Consider the following 27,032-nt stretch of genomic DNA (forward strand, 5'->3'; position numbering starts at 1 on the left):
TAAATTTCCCTCTAAGTACTGCTTTCATAGTGTCCCAGAGATTTTGATATGATGTTTCTTTGTTCTCATTTACCTCTAAGAATTTTTTAATTTCCTTCCTAATATCTTCTGTTATCCATTCATCATATAATAGCATATTGTTTAATCTCCAGATGTTGGAATAGTTTCTGTGTTTTACTCTTTCATTTATTTCTAACTTCAATCCATTATGATCTGATAGAATACATGCTAGTGTCTCTATCTTCTTGTATTTGCTAACATTAGCTTTGTGGCATAATATATGGTCTATTTTAGAGAAGGATCCATGTGCTGCTGAGAAGAAAGTGTATTCACTCTTGGTTGGATGGTATATTCTATAAATGTCCGTTAAGTCTAAATTATTGATTGTGTTGTTGAGATCTATGGTTTCTTTGTTCAATTTTTGTCTGGAAGATCTGTCCAGTGGTGAGAGCGGCGTGTTAAAATCACCTAGTATTATTGTGTTGTGGTCTATTTGGTTTCTGAAATTGAGAAGGATTTGTTTGACATACATAGATGAGCCACTGTTTGGAGCATAGATGTTTATGATTGTTATATCTTGCTGATTTATGCTTCCCTTAAGCAGTATGAAATGACCTTCTTTATCCCTTCTGACTAACTTTGGCTTGAAGTCCACATTATCGGAAATGAGGATGGATACTCCAGCTTTTTTGCTGAGTCCATGTGCATGGTATGTTTTTCCCCATCCTTTCACCTTTAATCTACGGGTATCTTTTTCTATGAGGTGAGTCTCTTGCAGGTAACATATTGTTGGATCTTTCTTTTTAATCCAGTCTGCCAGTCTATGTCTTTTGATTGATGAATTCAGGCCATTAACATTCAGGGTTATTATAGAGAAATGATTTGGTTTCCCGGTCATTTGGTTCATTTTTAAAATTTTGTTTATTTATTTGTTTGATACAACTTGTTTCCTCCTTTATTTGACAATTCCTTTAGGATAATTCCTCCCTTTGCTGATTTGCTTCTTTGTTTTTCATCTCTTCCTCATGGAATATTTTGTTGAGAATGTTCTGTAATGCTGGCTTTCTTTTTGTAAATTCTTTTAGCTTTTGTTTATCATGGAAGGATTTTATTTCATCATCAAATTTGAAGGTAAGTTTTGCTGGGTATAAGATTCTTGGTTGGCATCCATTTTCTTTCAGGGCTTGAAAAATGTTGTTCCAGGACCTTCTAGCTTTTAGGGTCTGGATTGAAAAATCTGCTGATATGCGTATTGGTTTCCCCCTGAATGTAATTTGGTTCTTTTCTCTCACAGCCTTTAAAATTCTGTCTTTATTTTGTATGTTCGGTATTTTCATTATAATGTGCCTTGGTGTGGGTCTGTTGTAATTTTGTGTATTTGGAGTCCTATAAGCCTCTTGAACTTGATTTTCCATTTCATTCTTCAGATTTGGGAAATTTTCTGATATTATTTCATTGAATAAATTATTCATTCCTTTGGCTTGTTTCTCTAGACCTTCCTCAATCCCAATAATTCTTAAATTTGGCCTTTTCATGATATCCCATAGTTCTTGTAGATTCTGTTCATGATTTCTTACCATCTTCTCTGTTTGTTCAACTTTGTTTTCAAGGTTAAATATTTTGTCTTCAATGTCTGAGGTTCTGTCTTCCAAGTGTTCTATCCTATTGGATATGCTTTCTATGGACTTCTTAATTTGGTTTATTGTTTCCTTCATGTCAAGGATTTCTGTTTGGTTTTTTTTTCAATATCTCTAACTCTTTATTGAAATGATCTTTTGCTTCCTGTATTTGCTCTTTTAACTGTCGATTGGTGCGATCATTCAATGCTTGCATTTGCTCCTTCATCTCATCGTTTGCTTCTCTGATCATTTTAATTATGTACATTCTGAACTCCTTTTCTGTCATTTCTTCTGCCATGCTGTCATTGGGTTTTATTGATGTAACATCTAGATTTGTTTGCAGCATTTTCTTTCCTTGTTTTCTCATATTGTTCAGGTATCAGTGGACCGCTGAGATATTGCAGATTTCCTCTGTTGATTTACAATGTCCCTGAAGATTTCTATATATATCCCCTCTTAGCCTTCAGTAGGCTGAAGTCTTGGAGGAAGTTGATAATGCGGTGCTCCACAAGGAAGCTGCCTCTCTAGGAGTGGTGGCCTTCAGGTGGGGTATATTCCCTGCTAGTGGGCAGAGGTGCCTCCACTTGTTGACCAATGGTCATCCAAAGGGGACCTAGGCTGTGGGCTGAGGCAAGGCCTGTTTGGGCCTGTGTCTCTGGTTTTACCGTCCTTGTGGGGAAACCTCACCAGGCAGGGAAGACTCACCCAGTGGGGAGGTCTCGCTGGTCAGTTTCCTCCTAGAGGTTCCCCTCAATTTACAGCTACTGCCTGGGCTGGGCTGCCTTCCTCTGCAAAGTTTCCAGGGGCCCGGCCCTACCTCCTGTGCCTGGGAGCCTCACCCTTCGCAGATGAATCTCCTTAGGCTGCCCCTCCTCAGAGAATTTGCCCACAGGCCTGGAACCTTCGCTCCGCCCTAAGCCTGTCTCTGTGCGGCTCTTCCACCAAGAAGCCTCCTAGATCCTGGGACCCTGCTCTGCACCTAATCGCCTGGCTGCGTGGCCCCTCCTCTGAGCAGCCACCTGTGGCCCCGAACAATCGCTCTGAGTCCCAGAGACCCACCACAGGCCTCTTCCTCCAGACAGCCGCCCAGTATGCCGGTGCGGTCACTAGGAGTCCAAGAAACTCACTTCGTGCCTCCTCCTCCCACCAACCACCCGTAGCCCGGGGCAATCAATCACTCCGAGTCGAAGTGACCCTCCCCGTTCCTCCTCCTTCTCCAGATAACCCCCCGGGTATTCAGGAGCAGTCCCTCTGAGTGGCTCTGAATCCACGTGACCCGCTGAACGGGTCCTCTGGGCACCGCCCGGAGCTCAGGTGCGGCCTCTCAAGACCAAGCGTCCCACCACGCTTCTCCTCCAGGCAGCCCCCCTGTGTTCAGGAGCTGTCACTTTAAGACCAAACAACTCACCACTCGCCTTCTCCTCTGAGCAGCCGCCTGGAGCGCTAATGCAGTCACTGCGAGTCCAAAGGACCCGCAGCGCTCCTTCTCCTCCTTCTCCTACTCCTCCGGGCAGGCCCCGGGGTTCAGAAGTGGTCAGAGTCCAAACAGCTCGCCACGCAGCCCCTTCTCTGGCAACCGCCTGTAGCTTTGGTGTAGTCACCCGAATCCAAGCGGCCGCGCTCCTCTTCCTCCTCCTAGTCCTCAGGGCAGGCCCCGGTGTTCAGAAGCGTCGTTCTGATTCCAAACAGCTCGCCGCGCAGCTTCTCCTCTGGCAACCGCCTGTAGCTCTGGTGCAGTCTCTCCGAATCCAAGTGGCCACGCTCCTCTCCTCCTCCTCAGGGCAGGCCCCGGTGTCCTGAGTCCACACAGTTCTCCTCGCCACTCTTCCCCTGGGCAGCCACCGGAGCCCCAGTGGCTGCTCCGAGTCCCAGCGCTGTGCCGAGCGGCCTCCTCTACGGCGCTCCCAGCTATCCGAGTTCACTGCTCCAGCGGGGGGAGGGGCGTCTCGCCGGCAGTTCTACTTCACAAAGTTTCCTGCGTTCCGGGACCCCCGTCCCATCCGGGATGCCCCCCCAGGGGGTGAGAGTCACCCGGCTGCTTTGAGTTGGTCCCAAGCGTCTCAATATCTCCTCTTTTGAATCCTGAGTCCTGGAGCAACATGAAATGTAGCCACCCTCTAGGCCGCCATCTTGAAAACCTCCTCCATAGTTTTATATTATTTAATGAACTAGTAGTCCTAGGCTTAATCATCAGTGACTGCTAACATGAAAAAAAGAATGATATTTAGACATAATTTGGCTTCTCATCAAATAATTCTACCATGTGTAGTCACCAAAAGGGATCAAATCTGACTGTGATCAAAAACCTGGATCCAGCTGCCATTTTTCAGGAAATACTGAGGGAAAAGAATATGTTGACCTTCACCATGTGTATATATAGTCAGCAAAGTTGTAAGGAAAGAGAGGAATGGAGGGGAAATCTACAGATAAAAATACTTAAAAGACATATTAAGAATTTTTTTACACAGTAAAAGCTAGTTAAGACTAAGCTGTGGATATATACTTAATGTTAGAGCTGTACACTTACATGATAAAAGAATAAAGTGTGAGGAAGTGATCACTGTAAACGTCAGAAGAGTGGACAGTTTGGAGGGGAAAGAGAAGCTATAGTAGACCTTTTCCGCAGCAAAATTTTATACCTGAGTGGTGATTACAAAAGTGTGTTCCTTAATTAACTAAGCTATACATTTATTTCATGTGGTTTTCTTTCATAATATTATTTCAAAATAAAAAAATATTTTAACCAAAAAGGGTCTGTGTGTGTGTGCTGGGGATTGGAACCCAGGTTCGTGCACACACAAGGCGAGCGCTCTGCGAGCTGAGCTACTTGCCCACTCGTGTGTGTGTGTGTGTGTGTGTGTGTGTGTGTGTGTGTACATGTGTGTACGTTTCTTGAAATCAGGACTAGCATCGATGATTTTTTTTCTTTGTTACCTACTAAACTTAGCATAGTACCCAGATATATGCCCAAAAAGCAGAAATTGAATGAATAATTATAATATTATAATTAAGCTTAATTATGACTTTATAATTAAGCTCTTAAACAAAATAAGTAAGTTAAATTATGTCTCCTCAGAAAACTGCTAATGAAAAGCTTAATGTAATATCTTGTCTCTCAGCTTGATTTGTCTCTCAACGTGATTTATCAAGCAGTTCAGATACAATTTAATGTTTAAAGACCAAAAGTAATTTTCTTATTTTAATAAATCTACTTCAAGACTTTTAGATACTTCCCAATTTTCTCATTTGGGTCTGAAAAATATACCTGATGGCTATGAAAAATAAGACATTTCTTTGGTACTGAGAATAAATAAATATTAATGATCAAATTTAATTGACATTTAAAAAGAATAGTGGTTTACGTGGTTAAGTATAGTGGAAGCCAATCCAAAACAACCAAAGGCCAAATGTTTTCTCTGATAAGTATATGCTGTTACATAACAGGAGTGGGTAGGGGATACGGGAAGAATGGAATAACTTTGGAGTGTGTAGAGGGAAATGAGGGGGGATGGGGGCAGGGGGAAGGAAAATGGTGGAATGAGACAAAGATTGTTACCCAAACATTGTTACCTTATGTACATGTATGTCACAAAAGGTGTGACTCTACATTGTGTACAACCAGAGAAATGAAAAGTTGTACCCCATTTGTGTACTATGAATCACAATGCATTCTGCCATTCTGCTGTCACGGAAAACTAAATAGAACAAACAATAAAAACAAAAAGCAATTGCATACCTGGGGGAAAAAAGGAATAGTGGAGAATTGGTTAATTAATGCACTAAGATATGCAGCAGTTGTGCATTCTTGTATATAATGCTTAAAACAAAGACGTCCTTTTGTCTAGACATCACTGTGCTCAGTCAAACTGTGCTGCACAGAGGACATCCAAACAGATGAATCAGACAAGAGTCTTACCTGGTTATGTAAATAGAATAATTTTCAGTGGTTTGATATAGGTCTCAGTTTTAGCCTCTAAAATGCAGCTTCTAGCTAGCCCATTCTTGCAGCTGGTCTCATTCTGGGAGGGAACGACTCACCTAGTCGTTTCATTTAGTGCATTAGAATTCTACCTATTGTTTTATCTGACCAGTTTCAGGTGATTCTTTTTTAATAATGTCTGAAGAAGTTATTTTATCCTGTACCATTGGTCTACCTGTCTGTTTTGGTGCCAATACCATGCCATTTTTGTTATTATTGCTCTATACTAGAGTTTAAGGTCTGGTATTGTGATATCTCCTGCATCACTCTTCCTGCCCAGGGTTGCTTTGGCTATTCTGGGTCTTTTGTCCTTCCAGATGAATTTCATGATTGCTTTTTCTGTTTCTATGAGAAATGTCATGGGAATTTTAATTGGAATTGCATTAAATCTGTATAGCACCTTTGGAAGTATGGCCATTTTGATAATATTAATTCTGCCTATCCAAGAACGTGGAAGATCTTTCCATCTTCTAAGGTCTTCTTCAGTTTCTTTCTTCAGTGTTTTGTAGTTTTCATTGTAGAGATCTTTCACCTCTTTGGTTAGATTGATTCCCAAGTGTTTTTGTTTGTTTGTTTGTTTGTTTTTTGGTTTTTTTTTTGTTTTTGTTTTTGTTTTTTTTTTTTGAGGCTATTGCGAACGGAGTTGTTTTCCTCATTTCCCTTTCAGATCTTTCATCACTTATGTATAAAAATGTTTTAAATTTATGCGTGTTGATTTTATATCCTGCTATTTTGCTGAATTCATTTATGAGGTCTAGAAGTTTTCTGGAGGAGTTTTTTGGATCATCTAAATAGAGAACATGTCATCAGCAAATAGTGACAGCTTGATAGAAGACATGGAGACATACCCACATAACTACTGTAATCTATACTAGACAAAGGTGCCAAAAACTTACAATGGAGAAAAGAAAGCCTCTTCAACAAATGGTGCTGGCAAAACTGGAGATCTATATGCAGTAAAATGAAACTAACCCCCTATCTCTCACCCTTTACAAAACTCAACTCAAAATGGATCAAGGATCTAGGAATTAGACCTGAGACCCTTCACCAAATAGAAAAAAAAGTAGGCCCAATCTCTATCATGTTGGCTTAGGACCAGACTTCCTTAAAAAGACCCCCATCGCACAAGAAATAAAAGCAAGAATTAATAAATGGAATAGATTCAGAGTAAAAAGTTTTTTCTCAGCACAGGAAACAATCAGTCATGTGAAAAGAGAGCCTACAAAGTGGGAGAAAATCTTTTCCACACACACCTCAGACAGAGCACTCATCTCCAAAGTTTATAAAGAACTTAAAAAACTTTACAACCAAAATACAAAGAACCCAATCAATAAATGGGCTAAGGAAATGGGCAGATACTTCGCAGAAGAAGATATACAGGTGATCAAAAAATATATGAAAAAGTGCTCATCATCCCTTGTTAGAGAAATGCAGATTAAAACCACCCTAAATTTTCATCTAACTTCAATTAGAATGGCTGTTATCAAGAACACAAGCAATAATAAGTGTTGGCATGGATGTGGGGAAAAAGGCACACTTATACATTGCTGATAGAGTTGCATATTGGTGCAGCCACTCTGGAAAACAGTATGGAGATTCCTCAGAAAACTTGGAATGGACCCATTTGACCCAGCTGTGCCACTCCTGGGTTTATACCCAAAGGACTTAAAATCAGCATACTACAGAGATACAGCCACATCAATGTTCATAGCTGCTCAATTCACAATACCTAGATTGTGGAACCAACCTAGATGCCCTTCAGTTGATGAATGGATAAAGAAACTGTGGTATATATACACAATGGAATATTACTCAGCCATAAAGAAGAATAAAATTATGGTTTGCTGGTAAATGGATGAAGTTGGAAAATATGCTAAGTGAAATAGACTAAGCCCCAAAAATCAAAGGCCAAATGTTTTCTCTGATACGTGCATGACAGTATATAACAATGGGGAATGATGGGGAGAATGAAGAATGAAGGAACTTTGGATGGTGTGGAGGAAAATAGGGTGGGAGGGGTGGGGGATGGAAAGATAGTAGAATGAAACAGACAGTATTACCCTATGTATGTGTTATGATTACATGAATGGTGTGAATCTACATTGTATACAACCACAGAAATGAAAAGTTGTACCCCATTTGTGTACAATGAATCAAAATGCAGTCTGTAAAAATAAAAAAGATTTTAATTTTTAAAAAAAGTTATTTTAGTTTGGAACTTAAACATGAAGCTTATCAGCATGTGCATACTGAATGCACATACACAATATGCCAAAGATATTCATCAAATTAGTATACACTGGGGCTTTACTAAATAATTGGTAAAAGTTCCAAGTCTGGATGTTTTAGTTCAGTCTAGATAATACTTGCTCAACTTAATTCTACATCAGTTCCTAATCATCTTGTATGTTTTATGAGGATCTGTCCCCTTACCGTTTATCTACCTCAGACCAAACCCTTTCTGGCATGAGGGCTAAAGCAATAACTGATGAAGATTCCAAGTCTCTCTTTGCAGCTATATTTATATACTCTAGCAAGTGCTAGAGTCTACTCGGTATAGAATTTTGCTGTACAGAAATTTAAAGCCATCCACTCAGCCTGTGTATACTTTGTGAAATTGCTAACGGCAGTTGTTTTTAAATGTTTACTCTCTTGACTTAGTATAAGACAGTAGATTTAGGTGAACGACATTTTCTAAAAAATCTTAACTACTGCAAACTACATAAGGATATAAACTATGTACTTTTTAATCCAACTAGGCTGCAACCTCCTGGAGCTTTTCTGTTTAAGTATTTGTTAGTGTCTTAGGTGTGTACTGGTATTGTGTATATGATCCTATTTGTTTAAAAAAAAAAAATGTTCTTGCACTCATCTCCAAAAAGACTTGGTTTTATGATCCTTTTTAATCCCCTTTTCCTGTTTTTTAGAGGAACGTTTTTACTGAGATTTTCTGATACAAAAATTCACTCATGTATTCATAATTATTTGGACAGAAAAGCTGAATCTCAGAACCACCACAACCACCACGTACTTTTGACAGAATGGACTATGAGATTTTTATGTCTTCTCAAAAGATACTTTCAAATTCTGGGGCCTTCTGTTTGATGTTAAAACGTGCTTCTAGTCATTTGAGCTTAAAATTACAGGAAGGGCTGCCTGGACAGACCACCCAGGCTGGTTCAAAGAAGTACACTAAGACAGGTGCTCTTCTAATAGAGGTTGTCTTTTCAAACAAGTTTACTGAGTGAACAGGTTTTTTTCTGACCCTGTAATGTTTGGCTCACCCTCCCATTTTTTTCCCTCATCAGAATGTAGTTTCTTTGTGGAAGTTTCGTGGGAGAGTTTTGCAAGCATAAGATCATACAGATGGACATTCCATTTACCAGTAATGAGTTTCTTTAACATAAAGCACAGAGGGCATTCATTGTAGGACATACTCCCAGATCATGTGCCATTTACTTTTTTTTTTAATGTATGTTTATAACTCACTAATAGTTTACCAGAGATTTGAGACAAGAAGTAAGAATCCTATTGAATAAAATGAAAAAATAGAAATTAAAAATAAAGGCCATAAAAATATAGATCAAAACAATGTGAAAATAGGATACCATTATAGGACTTTGATGTTCTACACATCATTCTAAATGTAATACTCCCATATATATTTTTAAAAAGCCTTTGGGTATCTACAATTTTATATGTTAACTTTGTCATAAAGCTGCAGTGACCAAAACAATGTGATATTGGCACACAGATAGTTATGAATTAGACTAGGAAACCAGAGAATATATTCTGCATGTAGTTATGATAAAGGTGGCATTTCAACCAGTGAATAAAGGACAGATAACTCAGTCCTATCATTGGTGGGAAAATAAATTGAGTTTATGAACTCATTACATACCAGAATAAACTCAAAATGAATTAAGTGTCATAAAATTATCACAGTAATGATTTTTAAAAATACAAATGAATAATTATTTCATCTCATTGTGAGAAAGAACTTTTAAAGCATAAAAATAAGGCAGAAAAAAGTAAACCACAAAGAAAAGTCTTTGGACTATATAAAATTACTCAGCTTCCATGTATTAAAAACACCTTAAAATAGCCTAAGCAAAATGAAGGACTGGAAGAAAATACTAACATGTATTAACCCTCTGTTATATTTATAATGAGAGAACCTAATAAACCATTTTAAAAGATGAAAATCTTCAATAAAAGTGTAAAAATGGAGAACCAGAACAAAAATATAAGCATAAATATCATCTGTATTTTGAAAAAAATAAACTTAATCTCTCCTTTATATCTTATTCCTAAAATAAGTTTATGTTATATATTTAAATGTAATATCCATAAAAGTACAAAAATTAAATTTAAAGGAATATTTTTATAATCTCAAAGCAGAAAGGCCCATCTAAGTCTGACAGAAAATCCAGCTGTCCTGTAGGAAATTTTTGGCAGATTTCATTGAGTAAAAATTTTTAAAAAACTAAAGAATTTAGATAGCAATAAACTAAAAAAGTTATTTGCACCATATGATGGAATACTTAACATCTGTAAATCAATAAAAAAAACACAAACATCCCAATAGAAAAATGGGTAAAAGGTACACAATAATAATTTAGGAAAATATAAATAGATATAATAAACACTTTTTTAAAACCCTTTAATGATACTACTAGTAAAAGGAATGCAACCTTTAAAAATACCATTTGTATTTAGCTATCAAATTGGTAAAGATTTGTTTTAGTGAAGTTATCCAGTGTTGATGAAAACATGGGAAAAAAACCTTTCTGGAAGTAAAAATGGACTTAAATTTTCCTTTTATTCTGGAGGGCGGTTTGAATGTAGCAGAACCTGCAGAAAGCCTTCAAAATGTTCAATTCCATCAGGCGCAGTGGCCCACGCCTGTAATCCCAGCAACCCAGGAGGCTGAGGCAGGAGGATTGCAAGTTCAAAGCCAGCCTCAGCAATTTAGCAAGGCCCTAAGCAACTTAGCAAGACCCTGTCTCAAAATAAAATATAAAAAGGGCTGGGGATGTGGCTCAGTGGTTAAGTGCCACCGCTAGGTTCAATCCCTGGTACCAAAAAAAAAGTTAAATTCCTTTGACCCATATTTCCATTACTGGAAATTTATCCTACAAATCAGGCAGAACGGTACAAAATGATTTATTTACCAGCCTTTGCAGACATGGGTTGTGCTGTTAAGCTTCCCAGCTCTCATCCTGTGTTCGCAAAGTTTCCAAGTGTACAAGATGCCTCCCCAACTCTACTCCCTGAGAATGCCAGAGTGTAGCTTCCCGATCTTCATTGTATCGAGAATGCAGGCACGTTACCCCGTCTTTACAACCCAGCATTTACACTCCAGGGTTTTACTCTGAAGCTAATGAAGTAAAGACATGCCAAACTCTAGAAATTTAAGAGTTTGAGCAACTGTGTTTAGCATAAAAAGTCAGTGTCCATTCAGGTTGTGTGGCATATAGGGCCCAGTGGTTTGTTGTTGTTTATTTTAGTTTGTTTGTTTGTTTTTGTTTTAATAGACCAGTTCAGTAGTTTGTGATTTGGGTATTAGACCTGCGACTATAGCACCTGTGCCTGAGCTTTCCAAATTTTATGATATATTCACTAGCCTGTCACTTAATTGCCTTTCTGCTTACATCAACTGGAGTTTTTTCCCCTTGTGGATTGCAACTAAGACCTCAGACTTAAAAAGCATGATTTATAATATTGAAAGTTGGACACAACAATAATAAGAGATTGTTGAACTAAAATTTTATGTCCATAGGATGAGGTGCTATTCAGTCTTTGAAAAATATTTCTCAATTTAAATATTCTAATAAGAAAAAGAATTTAGAGTAATACAGTAGATATTAGAAAATTGTTCCAAGACTTCTAGGTTGAAAAAAAACAATATCAAACTGATCCACTGGGGGTGCTGTTCTCTCGGAGACCAACACAGGTTAGGAAGAAAATAACCCTATAACTATCTCAAACCCATGAAACCACATAATGGATACCTGAAGCTGTAGTCAGAGACTAGGAAATTAAATCAGTAGCACAAGTTATCCCACTAGTTCTTTTCTCCACCTCCTCCTCCTCTTCTCCCTTCTCCCTGCCCTGGGTGCCCTGCCCACCCCCAGTGCTGGGACTGAACCCAGGGGTGCTTTACAACTGAGCTTCTTATTTTTATTATTTTATTTTGAGACGGGCTCTCGCTAAGTTGCCAAGCCTGGCATCAAACTTGTGACCCTCCTGCCCCAGCCTCCCAAGTTGCTGGAATTACAGGCATGTACAGCCTCCCCTCTGGTTCTTGATACTCAGAAAGCTGGAAAATGTATCCTAGAGTGCTGCTGCAGAAAACCTCACACTTCCAAACCTTGCTTGATAGCAACAAAGGCCAAGAGCCAAAGGAAAATAACCTTGACTTGCTTTCAACATCCAAATCTTGAAGGGTAATTTTGTATACGGAGGAATAAAAAACTTGCACATATTTAGACTATCTCTGGAAGGATATGTAAACCAGTAACCATGGGGACTTCTAAGACTAGGGAACATGGGTAAGACAGATACTTTTCATTATACACACCCACACGTGCTCACAGACGCATTTTGTTTTGTTTTTTGTTTAGTTTTGTTTCATGTTATACTGTGGTTGTCCTCGCCTTTTCAGAAGTCACCAAGTTAAATTCTAGTTGAATCTTAGCTCAGTAGTTGGCAATATATTCCAAGGGAACACACCCTCAGGCCTCACAAAAACCTTTCAAGGCTTTCTAAAAGGAAGAAGCAGGGACGAGCCCTGGGTTCCCTATTTTTGCTTCAACCAGAGCAACTCTGATTTTATCTCTTTTATGGTTCAATCATCTGAATAAGATTTTCTTCAAGGAAATAATTTTGCCACTCTTTTTAAAAATTGAAAATTAGTGTTATAGAAGAATATTAATTGTCACAGAGAACTGTTCAGTTTCTATATATTAAATGTGTATTGAATATATGTATGTGTGTATGTATACATATATATATGAATAAGAAAAGACTAGACATACAAACACCAGATTTTCTCTCAATAGTGTTTTAGTATATCTGTGTGCTTCTCTTTCCCAAAATTATTAGAATTATTTTTATAATTATAAGTACATGTTATTTTTTTAAATTAAAAAGAAAAATACTCTTGAAAATTTAGGCATGTTGTTAAATAAATAAAATGATGCTGATTTAATTTTGTGAAGGATTTGCTAGATAGAGCCTCCAAACAATGTTTCATAAATATTTTACATGTGAGCCAAAGTTTTTCTGTTTAATCCTGAGAAAGATTGGATGAACTGACTGAGACCCTTCTTGGCTTCCAGTAGTTTGGAGTCCTTTCACTGTTTTTGCCTGTATAATGAAATTTGGGAAACATTGTACTTTATAGCATCCTTTAGTTTGATTCAGTTTATTAACATTTCATTTGTACTTATTCTTAAGAATAATAAAACAGTAACTCTAGTAAGATTAACAGCCCAAATAAGCATGACTCTTAACCATGTGCCAGACACTGTCCTAAGTACTTTACCCAGTTTTATACATGAGAAAATGGATGCTAAGGTTAAATTAGAAACTTGAAAAAATCTTGAATGGTAGAACTGGGGATCGTAACCTAGATGCATCTTATTCTTGTATTTCTACTATTAACCAGTGTACTCTACAGTAATCAATTTTCAATTATGTGAAGCAAGATATGACCATATCAAACATGATTCTAAATACTACGGGGACTTTTTTCATCTCTCTTCTACTAGAGTATCTACTTGATATATTTATATAAATGTGGAATATAATGCTCACTCGGGTTAAAGAACATAAAGCAGTGGTTTTCTAACTTGAACATGCATGAGAATTACCTACACAACTTAATAAAATGCAGATTGCTCTCAGCAACTTATCAAGACCCCAAGCAATTTGGTGAGATTTTGTCTCAAAATAAAAAATAAAAAAGACTGGAGATGGGACTCAATCGCTAAGCACCTGTGGGTTCAATCCCCAGTACCAAAAAGAAAAAGAAAAAAATGCAAATTGCTAGACACACTCCCAGAGTTTATGTTTACTAGGTCTGAAGTGGAGCATGAGAGTTTGCATTTCTTACAAGTTCCTTGATAATACTAATGCTGCTGATCCATGGATCACACTTTAGAGGATTGGTTGTAAGGATCTAAATCAAAATATTTATGTGACTTAAGCAAGATATTTACTCAACCAGACCAGAATAAACATTGATCACTCAGGCAATGCAGCTTTCAGTCACAGTCTTCAAAATACCCAGGAGAGAGCCAGCCATGACTATTGAGTGTGTTGCTTTAAGTTTCTTTGAATGATGGGATGTGTTTTTTTAATCCCATAGAGAAAAACATTTTCTTTGATCATTTTGACCTTAAACTGTTGGGCCCATGACCAGTTTGTACTCTCTAGGAAGGATGTCCTTTCCTGCCCAGGCACTCTTGTGTCCAAGTCCATATAGCTCCAGGGAAGGTATTGCTTCACAAGGAAAGCCTCCAGTTTCTCCTCATGAGTGCTCTCTTCTTCTATAATCTGCCCTTTATCCCAGACCATCAGCTCTAATAACAGTCCCTTTTCTGGATATTTATTTATTTATTTATTTATTTATTTATTTATTTATTTATTTATTTATTTATGTGGTGCTGAGGATCGAACCCGGTGCCTCACACATGCTAGGCAAGTGCTCTACCATTGAGCTACACCCCCATCCCTCCTTTTCTGGATATTATTTGAAGAACCAAAGTTCCTAGTAGATATCTAGTCTTAGGTTATTAAGAAATTATCAAATAGACTAATAGAGACATTTCCACTGTCTACAGCTTTAACCAATAGAAATAAATACTGGGCTGTGGAGGAAAATTAGATGTTTTTATATCTAGCTGGTGGGCTTCATATCTTACAGTATTTGGCTTTTGTTTTTAGAGTAACTTCCATCCTGTGCCTGTTCCTTTGGCAATTCATTTTATGTATTTTAAATTGTTTGGAGAAGAGCTTCTCACGTTTTACAAATGCTGTTTTTCTCCTTCTATTAGGTCTCTCTGCAATGCAATCAATGTTTACAACCTCACCTGCAATAACTGTTCAGAAAACTGCACCGATGTTCTGTTTAGTAACAAGATTACCTTCTTAATGGACCTCCTGATACACCAGTTGATGGTATGTAATATTATTGCTTTGAGTTAGAAGCAGTTAAGGTCTGAGAAATATTCCCTGTGGAGAGAACTAAAAGAATTCAGTTTATTTACTCTCTAGATTGGAAGGGGGGGAGAGTGAAGATGATTAGGAAGGTAAAATAGGGACTAACAGAGAAACCCCTTAATTTAAGAAAACGTGTATTGGAATCTCATAAGTTCTACTATTTAATGGATGATAGATGTGTGACACTTGCGAAGAACACAAATTGACATAGTTAGACTTGGCTTTGGAACCTAGTGGACCCAGTGCCAAATCTCTGAAGCCACAGGAATGAGTTCTATGGAAGGAAGTAAGCTGAGAAAACCTCAAAACTTTTCACCATCTTAGTTAAAGGGTCAGTTTGAAAAGGACTGTTTGATGGTCATTTAATTTTTTTTTATTTGAAAAACTCTTCTGTTAGGAGAAAACCTGCTATACTTTTAAAATAGTAATAAGCAGCCAATTGTAACCTTAAATTTTACTTCAGCTCACAGATGTTGAAAGAGATAAACTCAGTGAAATATCCAAAAGTTTAGGTCTGTCATCCGCAATCTCCTGACTAGAAGCCTGAAGCCAGAAGTTGCCTGGTGAGGTTTCTGAGCCCCTGAGGTACTGGCACAACATCCCTCTCAAGCTGCAAGATTACAACACAGGACATTTCTTTTTCAGAACTGACTTATTTTACTCAGCACAGAGTTCTAATAGCTCTTCCTTACACTATACCTTTTGCTGCCTTTCTCCCTCCATTTAGTGAATTCTTACACATTTTGCAGATCCTAACAGGCATAATGGCACCTTCTTCATGAAATCCTCTCAAATCTGATTCTTTCCCAGTTCCATGATAAGAATATTTCTTATGTGATTCTAGACATTATATCTCTCACAGAATTGATTGCATTGAATTGTCACTATTTACTTGTCCATTTCCCCCACTGGCCATAAAACTGATGAGGACAGCAGGTACCTAATTGCTATCTCTGAGATCCTAATACAGGACCTGGCACTTAGGTTTAGCACATCATTGAATGAATGTATGAGAGAATAATTTAATCCCTAAATATCACAGACTGAAAATCGGAAAGGTAATTATGATGCCCTTACAGGCAGGCATACTGACAATGAGAGAGAATGGCAGTATAGGTAAATAAACCAAGACAGAACTATTACATAAACAGCAACTGCTGTTTAGTGATGTCAGTGAAGCATCTAGCAAAGGCTAAATAAATTATATATGGTTTTATTTACAAAAGTCATTAAAATATGGATGAGACATTTTAGCAAAAAATTCTTCAGAAATGGTTGAAAGATAATACAAAGTTTAGCATTTGTTGTTTAGCCTGACATCTCAGGTATTTTGATATATATAGACCCATTTAGTTTTCAAACCAGCCTTATAAAGTCATTATTAATCTATTTCACAGATTAGGAAACTTGAATCACCAAGAGGTTGACTTTCCCAAGGCTGCAAGATGTTAGTCACAAAGCCAAGGGTCAATTATAGGTCTCTCAAGGCCAAATTGAGAACAGTAACTGACCAATATTTTCCAAAATGTCCATATCCTGAAAGACAAGGAAAAAAAGTGAGGAACTAGGGCTGGGGATGTAGCTCAGTGATAGAATGCTTGCCTGGCATTCAAAAAACAAACAAACAAACAAAAAAAGTGAAATTGTCACTGTATAGAAAAGATGTAATGTGTGATTCTGGACCAGATAAATGACAGTAGTAGGAAATTAAAGTAAGAATAGTTAATTTTATTGGCTCAATATTAATTTTTTTCCTTAATTACACTATGATTTTACAGGAGGTTAGTAGGGGCCTTTGGGTGAAGGGAACTTTCTACTCTGTTTATAACCTATTTGGTAATTAAAATGATTTCAAAATAAGAATGAAAGCCTAAAATCTAAACCCCACATTCTCCCAGTATTCCATGCTGATATCATCTGGAATAAACTTGCTCTTTGAAACTTATTCTCTGTTGGTAATAGAAGAAGAGACATTACTTTGAACAGAGCAGGTAACTAAAGAAAATGGCTTTTGAAATGTGAAAGAATGAGCAAGATGACTTGCAGAAAGAATCTTACATCCCGGCTATTCACTCTTTTTTTAGTAGAAACAAAACAAAACACTACTTTTATTGAAAGAAATCATGCCTCCAAATTCCAGTTCCAGAGAAGCATAGGGTATGATCCCATCCTTCCAGGAAATCCCTGCATAGGAGTATGAAGAGACATACAAGTGACATACTATTCTAGCTCAAGCTACTATACCAAAATACCACAAACTGGGTAGCTTAGATGTAATAGAAATTGATTTCTCATAGTTCTAAAGCTGGAAGTCCAAGATCAGGGTTCCAGCATGGTCAGGTTCTCGTATGGGTCCTCTTCTGGGTGTCAGACTGATGACTTCTTATTGTGTCCTCACATGGTGAGGAGAGTGACCTAGCTCTTTTTATAAGGGTACTAATCCCATTCATGAAGGCTCCACCCTTATGACCTAATGTTTTAGATAGCTTTTCCATCTCTGTGACCAAAAGATCTGACAAGAAAACTGTAGAGGAGGAAAAGTTTACTTTGACTCACAGTTTGAGAGATTCTGTCCACAGTCAACCAACTTCATAGCTCTAGGCCCAAGGTGAGTCAGAACATCATAGCAGAAGGATATGGTGGAGGGAAACAGCACAGGACATTGCAACACGGAAGGAAGCAGCGAGAGTGAGAGCTCCACTTACTAGGGACAAAATATAAACCCCAAAGGCACAATCCCAGTGACCTGTCTCCTCCAGTTACACCCCACCTGCCTGCATTTACCACTATATCAATGGTAATCCACTAATTGGTTTACAACTCTTTTAATCTAATTGTTTGATCTTTGAACATTCTTGCATGTGTCATACATGAGCTTTTGAGAGACATCTCAGATCTAACCGTAACACCTAATTATTCCCCCTCAAGACCCTACCTCCACATATCACATTGGGAATTAAATTTCAACATTGGAGTTGGGAAGACATGCAGACATTCAGTCCAGAACTCATAGTAAATGGTGTGATGATAACCTGAACAGAATGGTGGGAGCACAAAGGAAGATGTTCATCACAAAGGAAGGACAGTTGAGCCAGTTCTTACCTCTCATAATAGCTACCTTTTATTAAGTACCAACCATGTGCCAGGAGCTTCAAAGTACCTTGACTATGTCCTTCTTCATTAAGTGCCCTAGTTTCTTTGAATAACATTCCCACTTTGGTGACATCAAGACTTCTTAACACTCAAAAAAGCTTTTAATCTCTCAACCAATGGATTTCACCACATTCAGTTTGTTCTGCTATATGAATTTTGCTTGGTTAGGAACTGGAATCCAGAGTCATTTGTTTACAAACACATTTTATCCCCCCTTCCCTTATATGTGACAATCCTTGGTTTTTTCTTCTAGTTTCTTTATTCTGTAACTGTTGCTGTGACTGGGTTTATGGCAGTAAGCAACAAATGATGTGTTTTCTGGTTTAGGTGACTGGTGATGGTGATTTTTATGTTTCTGGAAATCATTTGAGTGCATTTCCATTTTTCTTACTATGTGAATTTAATGTGCATGTAACTGAATTAAGGACTACTAACTTGTTCATACCCTTTAAATAGAAGGTAAGTCAAACAGTTTTCAGAAGGAAAAGGAAAAAAAAAAAAGAGGCTAATTAATTGTGACCTGGTAGAATTTATAAAATACTTGATTATCAAGTACTTCAGCTTTTCTGATTCTTTGGCAAATCCAGATACTTTAGAAGACATCTTTTTCCAATCTAGCTTCTTGGAGTTTGTTTTAGCACTCTTATATTTCATTTCAGTTACCTTTTTCAAAGCACTCTTCACATACCACAGTTACAGAGATAAAGTAATGCAGTTCCTTCTCTCTAGAAGCCCACAGTTAAGATGGAAAGAAATTACATACATAAATATCAAAGACAAACTGTGAGAAGTTCTGTGATGTCATCAGAACCACAGAGTAGCTCAGGAAACATAGTTGAGTTTCTAGCATACAATACATGCCTGCTAAAGGTTTGATGAATTAATTCTACTTTGAGGATTTAGAGGACTTGGGGGAGAAACTGGATTTGATTATGCCTTGAATATAAATAGAACTGTTACAATTCCGGGTTTATTATTTTCATAAAATATAAGTCAGCACTTGTGACATTATAAAAGTACATGCTTTTTCTGGCAGTGTAAATGCAGATTTTGAATTTTTAGGATGAGCTCTCAGGGAATTTATTTGGAGCCCTGCAAACCCAGGGTCATTTAGACAGGTTTCCCCCAGGAGTGGAAGATAACACCAACTAATTATCTTCCGTGAAACATAAAGCTTTAAAATACATTAAAATCAATTTCTTCCTTCATTCATTAAGAGATTATTAAGCATCTTTTCTGAACGTAGATCATTTCAGTGGGCCTGTAGCTTCAAGATGTCCCCTTAAGGAGATAAGACATACACATTGGATGGCAATAAAAAGACCAGTGAAACAAGCAAAATAGTAAAATGGGAAGTCACAGCTCTCATTCCCCCATAAAGACATTGATTTAACAAGAATATACTGGCCAGTATATCTTTATGAGAACTCCAGAAACCAGTTAAGAGTTGCAGTAACCCAGGCAAACTCAAAGCCAAGAACAGCCACATTGAAAAAGGTAAGAAGAGCTGTTTCACGTTACCCATGATCACCCCTCCTCGGTTTATACCCAAAGGACTTAAAGTCAACATACTACAGTGACACAATCAATGTTTATAGCAGCTCAATTCACAATAGCTAAACTGTGAAACCAACCTAGATGCCCTTCAACAGATGAATGGATAAAGAAAATGTGGTGTGTGTGTATATATGTTTATATGATGGAATATTACTCAACTTTAAAGAAGAATGAAAATTCTGGCATTTACTGGTAAATGGATGGAGTTAGAGAATATTATGTTAAGTGAAATAAACCAAACCCAAAAAAACAAAGGCCAAATGTTTTCTCTGATATGTGGATGCTAATTCTCAATAAGCATGGGGGGGAGGATATGGAGGAATAGTTACTTTATATTAGGTAGAGGAGAGTGAACAGAGGGGAAGGGTATGGAGGAAGGAATGATAGTATAGTGAAACAGACATTATTATCTCATGTACATGTATGACTACATGACCGATGTGATCCTGCAATATGTATAATCAGAAAAATGAGAGATTACATTCCACTTATGTATGATCTGTCAAAATGTATAAATGCATTCTACGGTCATGCACAACTGATTAGAACAAATAAAATGAAAAAATTATAAATTAAAAAAAATGCATGTACAGGGCTGGGAATATAGATCAGTGGTAGAGCACTGACATAGAAATATACACCAAATCACATAATAAAGTTGTCAAAAATAAAAACCAGAATGTTGAAAGCAGCAAAATCATAATAAAGTACAAGGGAATATGCATGGTACTAATTTCTCTGCAGAAACCCAGCCAGAAGGGAATGGAATGATGTATTCAAAATTCTGATCAACTGATTTTGGTTGATTCTGGTCAGCCAAGGATACACAAAGGGGGAAAGATAATTTTCAACAAATAATGTTGGAAAAACTGGGTATCTACATGCAATGCAATTAAATTGGACCCTTATTTTGTAGCATACCCAAAAAGATCAACTCAAACATTAAATTGGGAGCTGGGGTTGTGACTCAGTGGTAGAGTGCTTGCCTAACATGTGTGAGGCACTGGGTTCTAGTCTCAGCACTACATATAAATAAATGAATAAAATAAAAGGTCCATCAACAACTTCAAAAATTTTTTTAATTTAAAAAAATTATTTAACATAGGACTTAAAACTATAAAAATTTTAAGTGAAAGCAAGAAAAAGCCTTTATAACATTGATCTTGGCAATGATTTCTTAGATCTGAAAACCAAAACACAGATGACAAAAGCAAAAATAGATAAATGGGGCTACTTTAAACTGAAAATCTTCTACATAGCAAAGAAAATCAACAGAGTGAAAATATGACCCATAGAATAGAAGAAAATATTTGCAAACTATATGTCTGATAAGTAGTGCTGTAGTCTTAATGTTTGTGACTTACCAAAATTTCTGTGTTGAAACTTAATCACCAATGTGTTCTACATTAAGAAGAGGGGCCTTTGGGAGGTGATTAGATCATGATGGTGGAGCAATCCTGAGTAGGATTAGTGCCCTTATAGAAGAGACCCCAGAAAGCTGCCTTGCCCCTCCACCATATGAGGACACAGCCAAAAGGTTGACCTTTGGTGGTGGGCACCTACTTGCTGGTGGGCCCTCACCAGATACTGAAGGTATTGGCATCTCGATCTTGGACTTTTCAGCCTCCTAAACGGCAAGAATTGAGTTTCTGTTGATTACAAGTTACCCAGTTTATGGTGTTTTTCTGTAGCAATTCAAAGAGTATAAGGAATTAATATCCAAAATATATAAGGAACTACTGAGTACCAAAATATACCTAAATGATTCCATTAAATATAGGACTCAAATAGACATTTCTCCAAAGGCAATGAACAAATGGACAACTGGTTTATGAAAAGATAATAAAAATCACTAATCAACAGTGAAATGCAAATCAAAATCATAATAAAGTTATCACTTCACATCCATTAGAATGGCCATTATTTTTTAAAAAAATCAATAATAAACGTTGGGGTGAGGATGTGACAAAATTATTACCTTCTGCCAGGACTGGTGGCACATGCCTGTAATCTCAGTGGCTGGGGAGGCTGAGATAGGAGGATCACAAGTTCAAAGCCAATCTCAGCAATATCAAGGCACTAAGCAACTCAGTGAGACCCTGTCTCAAAATAAAATACAAAATAGGGCTGGGGATGTAGCTTAGTGGTCTAGTGTCCCTGAGTTCAATCTGCAGTACCAAAAAAAAAAAAAAAAAAAATTATAACCTTCTACACCATTGGTAGGAATCCAAAATGGTACAGCCACTATGGGAAATACTGTGGAGCTTCATCAAAAATAATTACAAAATAGAACTACCGTATGATCCAGCAATCCCACTTCTGGATATTTCTCCAAAAAAAATTAAATTTAAGATCTTTAATAGATACCTGCCCTACCTACCATCTTCACTGCAACATTATTCTCAATAGCCAAGAAGCTGAAATAACCTAAATGTCCATCAGCAGATGGATATATAAAGAACATGATATGTATAAACAATGGAATATTACTAAGCCTCGAAAAAGAATAAAATCCTATCTCATGCTACAACATAAATAAACGTTAACATTATGCTAAGTGAAATAAGCACTCACAAAAGGAGAAATATTGCATGGTTCTACTTACATAAAAAGTCTAAAATAATGAAACTCAGAAACTAGGTAGAATAATGACTGCCTGGAACTGAGGGGAGTGGAAAACAAGGAGGTTTTATTTGACAGGTATCAAATTTTATGAAAGAGGAAAAATTACTAGAGATCTGTTTTACAACCATGTGCATACAGTTAACAGTGCTATAATGTATACTTAAACATTCATAAGAGGGTTAATTTGTGTTATATGTTTTTTACCATTTCTCTAAAAAAAGCTGTGAACCTGGTAGGGAGTACTATGAAAATAGATTGATAAGCTTTTAATGTTGGACAAGATCTAAAAAGCCTGATATACTGATGAGCAAATTGCAGTATAGAAAAGGGATCACATAGATATCTACTGGCAGAACCATGAAATGAACCCTAGTCTCCTGAGTCCCTGTCCAGGATTTCCCTTCCTATTAGCTAAATTGATGTGTCCTCACTTTTTTAGGTAGTAAAGTGAAACAAAATGAAATTTTCTGACTTTGATTTTATATAGGTTTAATGTTGTCACTTGGTGGAATATACTGAAGGATCGTTTAATTAAAAGATTTATAATTCCTTGATGTTTCATTGTGTTTTAAAAGACATTAAATATTTTATTAGCAGACTTATTTTTAATTCATAGTGACCTGTTCTTTATGAAATATTTAAAGAATATGAAGATAAATTGTGTGTATGTGTTTTCTGGAGCCAAGGAGGTTGTTAATTGAAAAGTGGTGTACAAACCTTAAATAATTGATATGATGCTGTTGAATCAAAGAGGCTGTTGGTGAGCTATTCAGAAAGTGACAAGAAAATCCTAGATACAAACAAAGGAAATCTAAGTGCAATCTAACAGCAAGGGGATTGTTTTTCACTTAGTCACATGAAGAGCCATCCAGGTGCCTGTTTGATTTTCATTATAGCAGCAAGGCCTGGAACGCTCCCATTTTTATACTGAGAAACCAGAACGTGTACTCTATAGTTAATTACATGGGAGCAGAAATCCTTCAGCACTGCAGGTGACAGTACTCTTCCTTATGCCAATTGCATCTTGTTTCCTTCTTTCCTCACGGTGTGACGTTTGCTTGGCCTGTCCAGTACACCTTGCCTTTTCCATCATAAAAAATGTAAACTCTGTTTATGTTCCCCAAGCCATATGTCTTATTGGCACAGAGACTTACAGAACTGGGGAGGAGGCCTAAACAGTGTCTGGTCTAGTCAAGTCTATTTGTTTTGCAAAAGAGAACAATGGGGAAAGAGAGATGGGAGATATATGGGATGAGGTGTTTGCCAAAGTTCCACAGCCTGTTATCAATGTAATTGGGTTTCAGATTCAGTCCCCTAAGTCCCAGCCTAGCATTCTTCCTACTAAATTACTTGCCGTACTGCTGATCTAAATTTGATGAGAACAGTTAAGGGATGTTGTGACTGGTATGGAGCTTTACTTTCAAAGCTATATTCAGAATTTAGCTAATAAAGGAATGTGGGTCATATTACAACTCCAGTTTGCCTTCCACTGCATTCACATGAAATAATATTACCATCATTATCTCTATCACCTAAAATTATTAATTAACTTACTTGGAGAAACTAACACATCTACCATCATAGTAAAGGTTACATCAACACTACTTTAAAATATTTGACAGGCAAAACAAACAAATATATTAAAGATGTAAAAGGTTTAAATAAAATAAACATGGTTTAATGTCTACTTTAATAGGTAGAATCCTATACACAAGATTAGGGAATTATACATTCTTTTGTAAGTACACCCAGAAAATTACAGTTAACTATGCAATAGACCATAAAGTAAGTCTTAACAAATTTAAAAGAATCAGTATCGTAGAAGATGATCAAGTTCCACTTCAAATATGGGGAATATTTAGAAAGGACAGATCCAGAAAGGAGCATCCCCTAATAATTTATAAATATGTGAATATTGCTAAATGTGTCACATATGTGCAGGACAGACTCCACCTTTTCAACTAAAGACAAACAGACATTTGAACTGTTAACTATAAGTCATTTTGCTGTTTAGGTTCAACCGTCATATGCCTGCTTTAAAAAAAAATTAGCACTTACCAGATAAATATAACAAAATACATAGTCCTTCAGCATAATATTTGTAGTGTCTAGGATTGCTCAACATACAGAAAAAAAAAAAAAGGAAAGAAAGTACGACCTGTTCTCAAGAGTGAAGATAATTAATGGAGGCCAACGCTAAGATGACACAGATATTAAAATTAGACAAGGATATTAAAACAACTGTTATGACTAAGCTTAATGACATAAAGGAAAAATTGCTCATAATGCATAAAAATTTGAAACAACAAAGAAGAAAAATATAGACAAATGGAAATTCTAGAACTGAAAAATCCAATAACCAAAATTTAAAATTCACTAAATTAATGTGAGAAAGAATAATGAAAAATAGAAAAGTCACCATTAGACAAACCAGTGTTGCAGGAGATAATTATCAGTAAATGCAAAAAATAGTGACAGTTACGATGACAAACAGGATATTTGCATATTCTCAAAGTAATAACACCCCTAAATAAAGGGGGGATATTAACTTTACAGTGAAGATATTTGATAGATACCACTTAAATTATCACACGTAGCAGGACATATCAACACCATGTACTATCTTAAAACTCACAATATCACTTCTGGGATAGTCTACCAAAATGCATAATCACCATCTAATTATGAGATAACATTAGACAAACTCAAATTGGGGGAGCATCCTACAAAATAACTGACCAAAACTGTTCAAAATATTAAAGCTGAAAAACTCATATGAGACTAAAGGGTATAATAACTAAAGCCAATGTGGAATGTTGGATTGGGTCCTAGACCAAAAAATAAAAAATAAAAAAAGTGAAAAAACTGACAAAATTATTTTAAGATCTGAGATTAGTACATTGTTTTGTATTAGTGTTAATTTTTTGGTTTTAGAATTGTGCTATAGTTTTGTAGGATATTAACATTAGGGAAAGCTGGGAGAAGTCTAAAATTATTTTTTTTTAAATTATTAGATGAGTTTAACAGCAGAATGGAGATGACAGAAGAAAGGGTCATTGAACTTACATCAATAGAATTAGTCTAGTCTAAAGAACAAAGAATTTTTCAAAGGAAGAGAGCCTCAGCAAGTTGTGAGACATTATCTAACAGTGTAACTTACATGTCACTGGATATCCAAATGGAGAACAGAGAGAGAATGAGGCACACATTTTTTTAAATATCACTAAACTATTTTCCAGATTTGACAAAAGACAAACATGCAAATTCAAGAAACCCAGAAAATCCCAAAAACGTTAAATACAAAGAAAATCATGCAAAGACCAATCATAGTCAAACTACTAAAAACCACAAATAAGGAGGAAATCTTCAAGGTAGGGTACATTGTATGTAGGCAAATAATTATTCAAATAATGTCTCACTTCTCATTACAGTTCAGAAGACAGTGAACATCTTTAAAATGCTAAAAGAAGAAAAAAAATTCAGCCTCAATTTTTATAGCCAGCAAAGATATCTTTTAAGAGCAAATGTGAAATAAATATATATTCATAATTTATGTATATATATACCTTTTATATGTATACCATATATTTGTATGTAAATTGTAGATCTAGAAGTGTACACACACATAACATACATACCTCCAGATTTGTTGACAACAGACCTGCACTACTAGAAATGCAAAAGGAAAATTTTCAGGCTCAAGGAAAATGATTCCCAGTAAAATTTCCTATCTTCAGAGAAGAATGAAGAGCAGTGAACATGGAAATCTTTTTTCCTCTCAATTTCTTTAATTTTTTTTAAAAATATATGAAGTGATATAAAGCAAAAAATTTAACATTGTCTTGTAGACATTCATGACTTGTAAGTTGTTGTATATATATTATGTGCTCTAAAGGATCAGAAGGACAGAAAGTGAACTCCTAAGATTACAAGCATTCTACGTTTTACACTAAATAGTACAATATCAATATAGGGTAGACTTAGAAAAGTTAAGGTTGTATACTGTAATACCTTAGAGCAACCACTAGGAAAATAGCTTAGAAGTCAATAGATAAATTAAAACAGGATTCTAAAATACACCCAAATATTCCAAAAGAAGAAAAAGAGGATGAACTAGAGAATAAAACAGAAGACAAGCAGGAAAAAATAAACAAACAAACAATAGACCTAAAACCAGTGTGTCAATAATTATATTAGATGAAATATGCAGAATCCTTATAACAAGGCAAAAATTGTTGGAATGGATAAAAAGACCCAACTATTATGCTACCTACAAGATATCCATTTAAAATATAAAGATACAGAAACTATAAATATAAGGTGAAAGTAAATGGATGAAAAAAGACATATAGTAAGCATAAGAAAACTAAAATAGGGCTGGGGTTGTGGCTCAGTGATGGAGCACATGCCTAGCATGCATGAGGCACTGGGTTTGAACCCCAGCACCACATAAAAAAAAAAAAAAAAAAAAACTAAATAAACAAAGTTATTGTGTCCATCTACAACTAAAAATATTTTTTTAAAAACCAGAATAGCTATATTACTATCAAATGAAGTACAGTTTATTGTCACTATATTAGCAGATAAAGAGATTCTGTATTAAAAGGTCAAATTGACAGGAAGATATAATAATTACAAATGGACCTAATAATAGAGCTACAAAATGCATGAAGCAAAAATTGACAGAATTAAAAGATGAAATAAACAACTCCATTCTCACAGATAAATATCTTACGCCCATCCCTCATCTACTGTTAACAGCAGTTAGACCAACTGTTAACAGCAGTTAGACCAAAAAGAAAATCAGTAGACATAGATGATATGAAGAGAAACAGTGTCAATCACCTTGACCTAATTGATACTTATAGATC

At 36.4% G+C, this 27,032-nt stretch overlaps 1 protein-coding gene across 8 annotated transcripts in view; it reads left to right on the plus strand.

The window, feature by feature from the left end:
• Positions 1–27,032, plus strand: part of SCAPER (S-phase cyclin A associated protein in the ER) — a 470,315-nt gene that overhangs the window by 364,468 nt on the left and 78,815 nt on the right. For all 8 annotated transcript variants that reach the window (XM_079128857.1, XM_079128859.1, XM_079128858.1 and 5 more), the window contains one exon: positions 14,661–14,784. In XM_079128857.1, coding sequence (XP_078984983.1) covers positions 14,661–14,784 — 124 coding nt within the window. The remainder of the gene's footprint in view (positions 1–14,660; positions 14,785–27,032) is intronic.

The sequence above is a fragment of the Sciurus vulgaris genome, assembly GCF_902686455.1.
Source record: "Sciurus vulgaris genome assembly, chromosome: 2".
NCBI classification, from domain to species: Eukaryota; Metazoa; Chordata; class Mammalia; order Rodentia; family Sciuridae; genus Sciurus; species Sciurus vulgaris.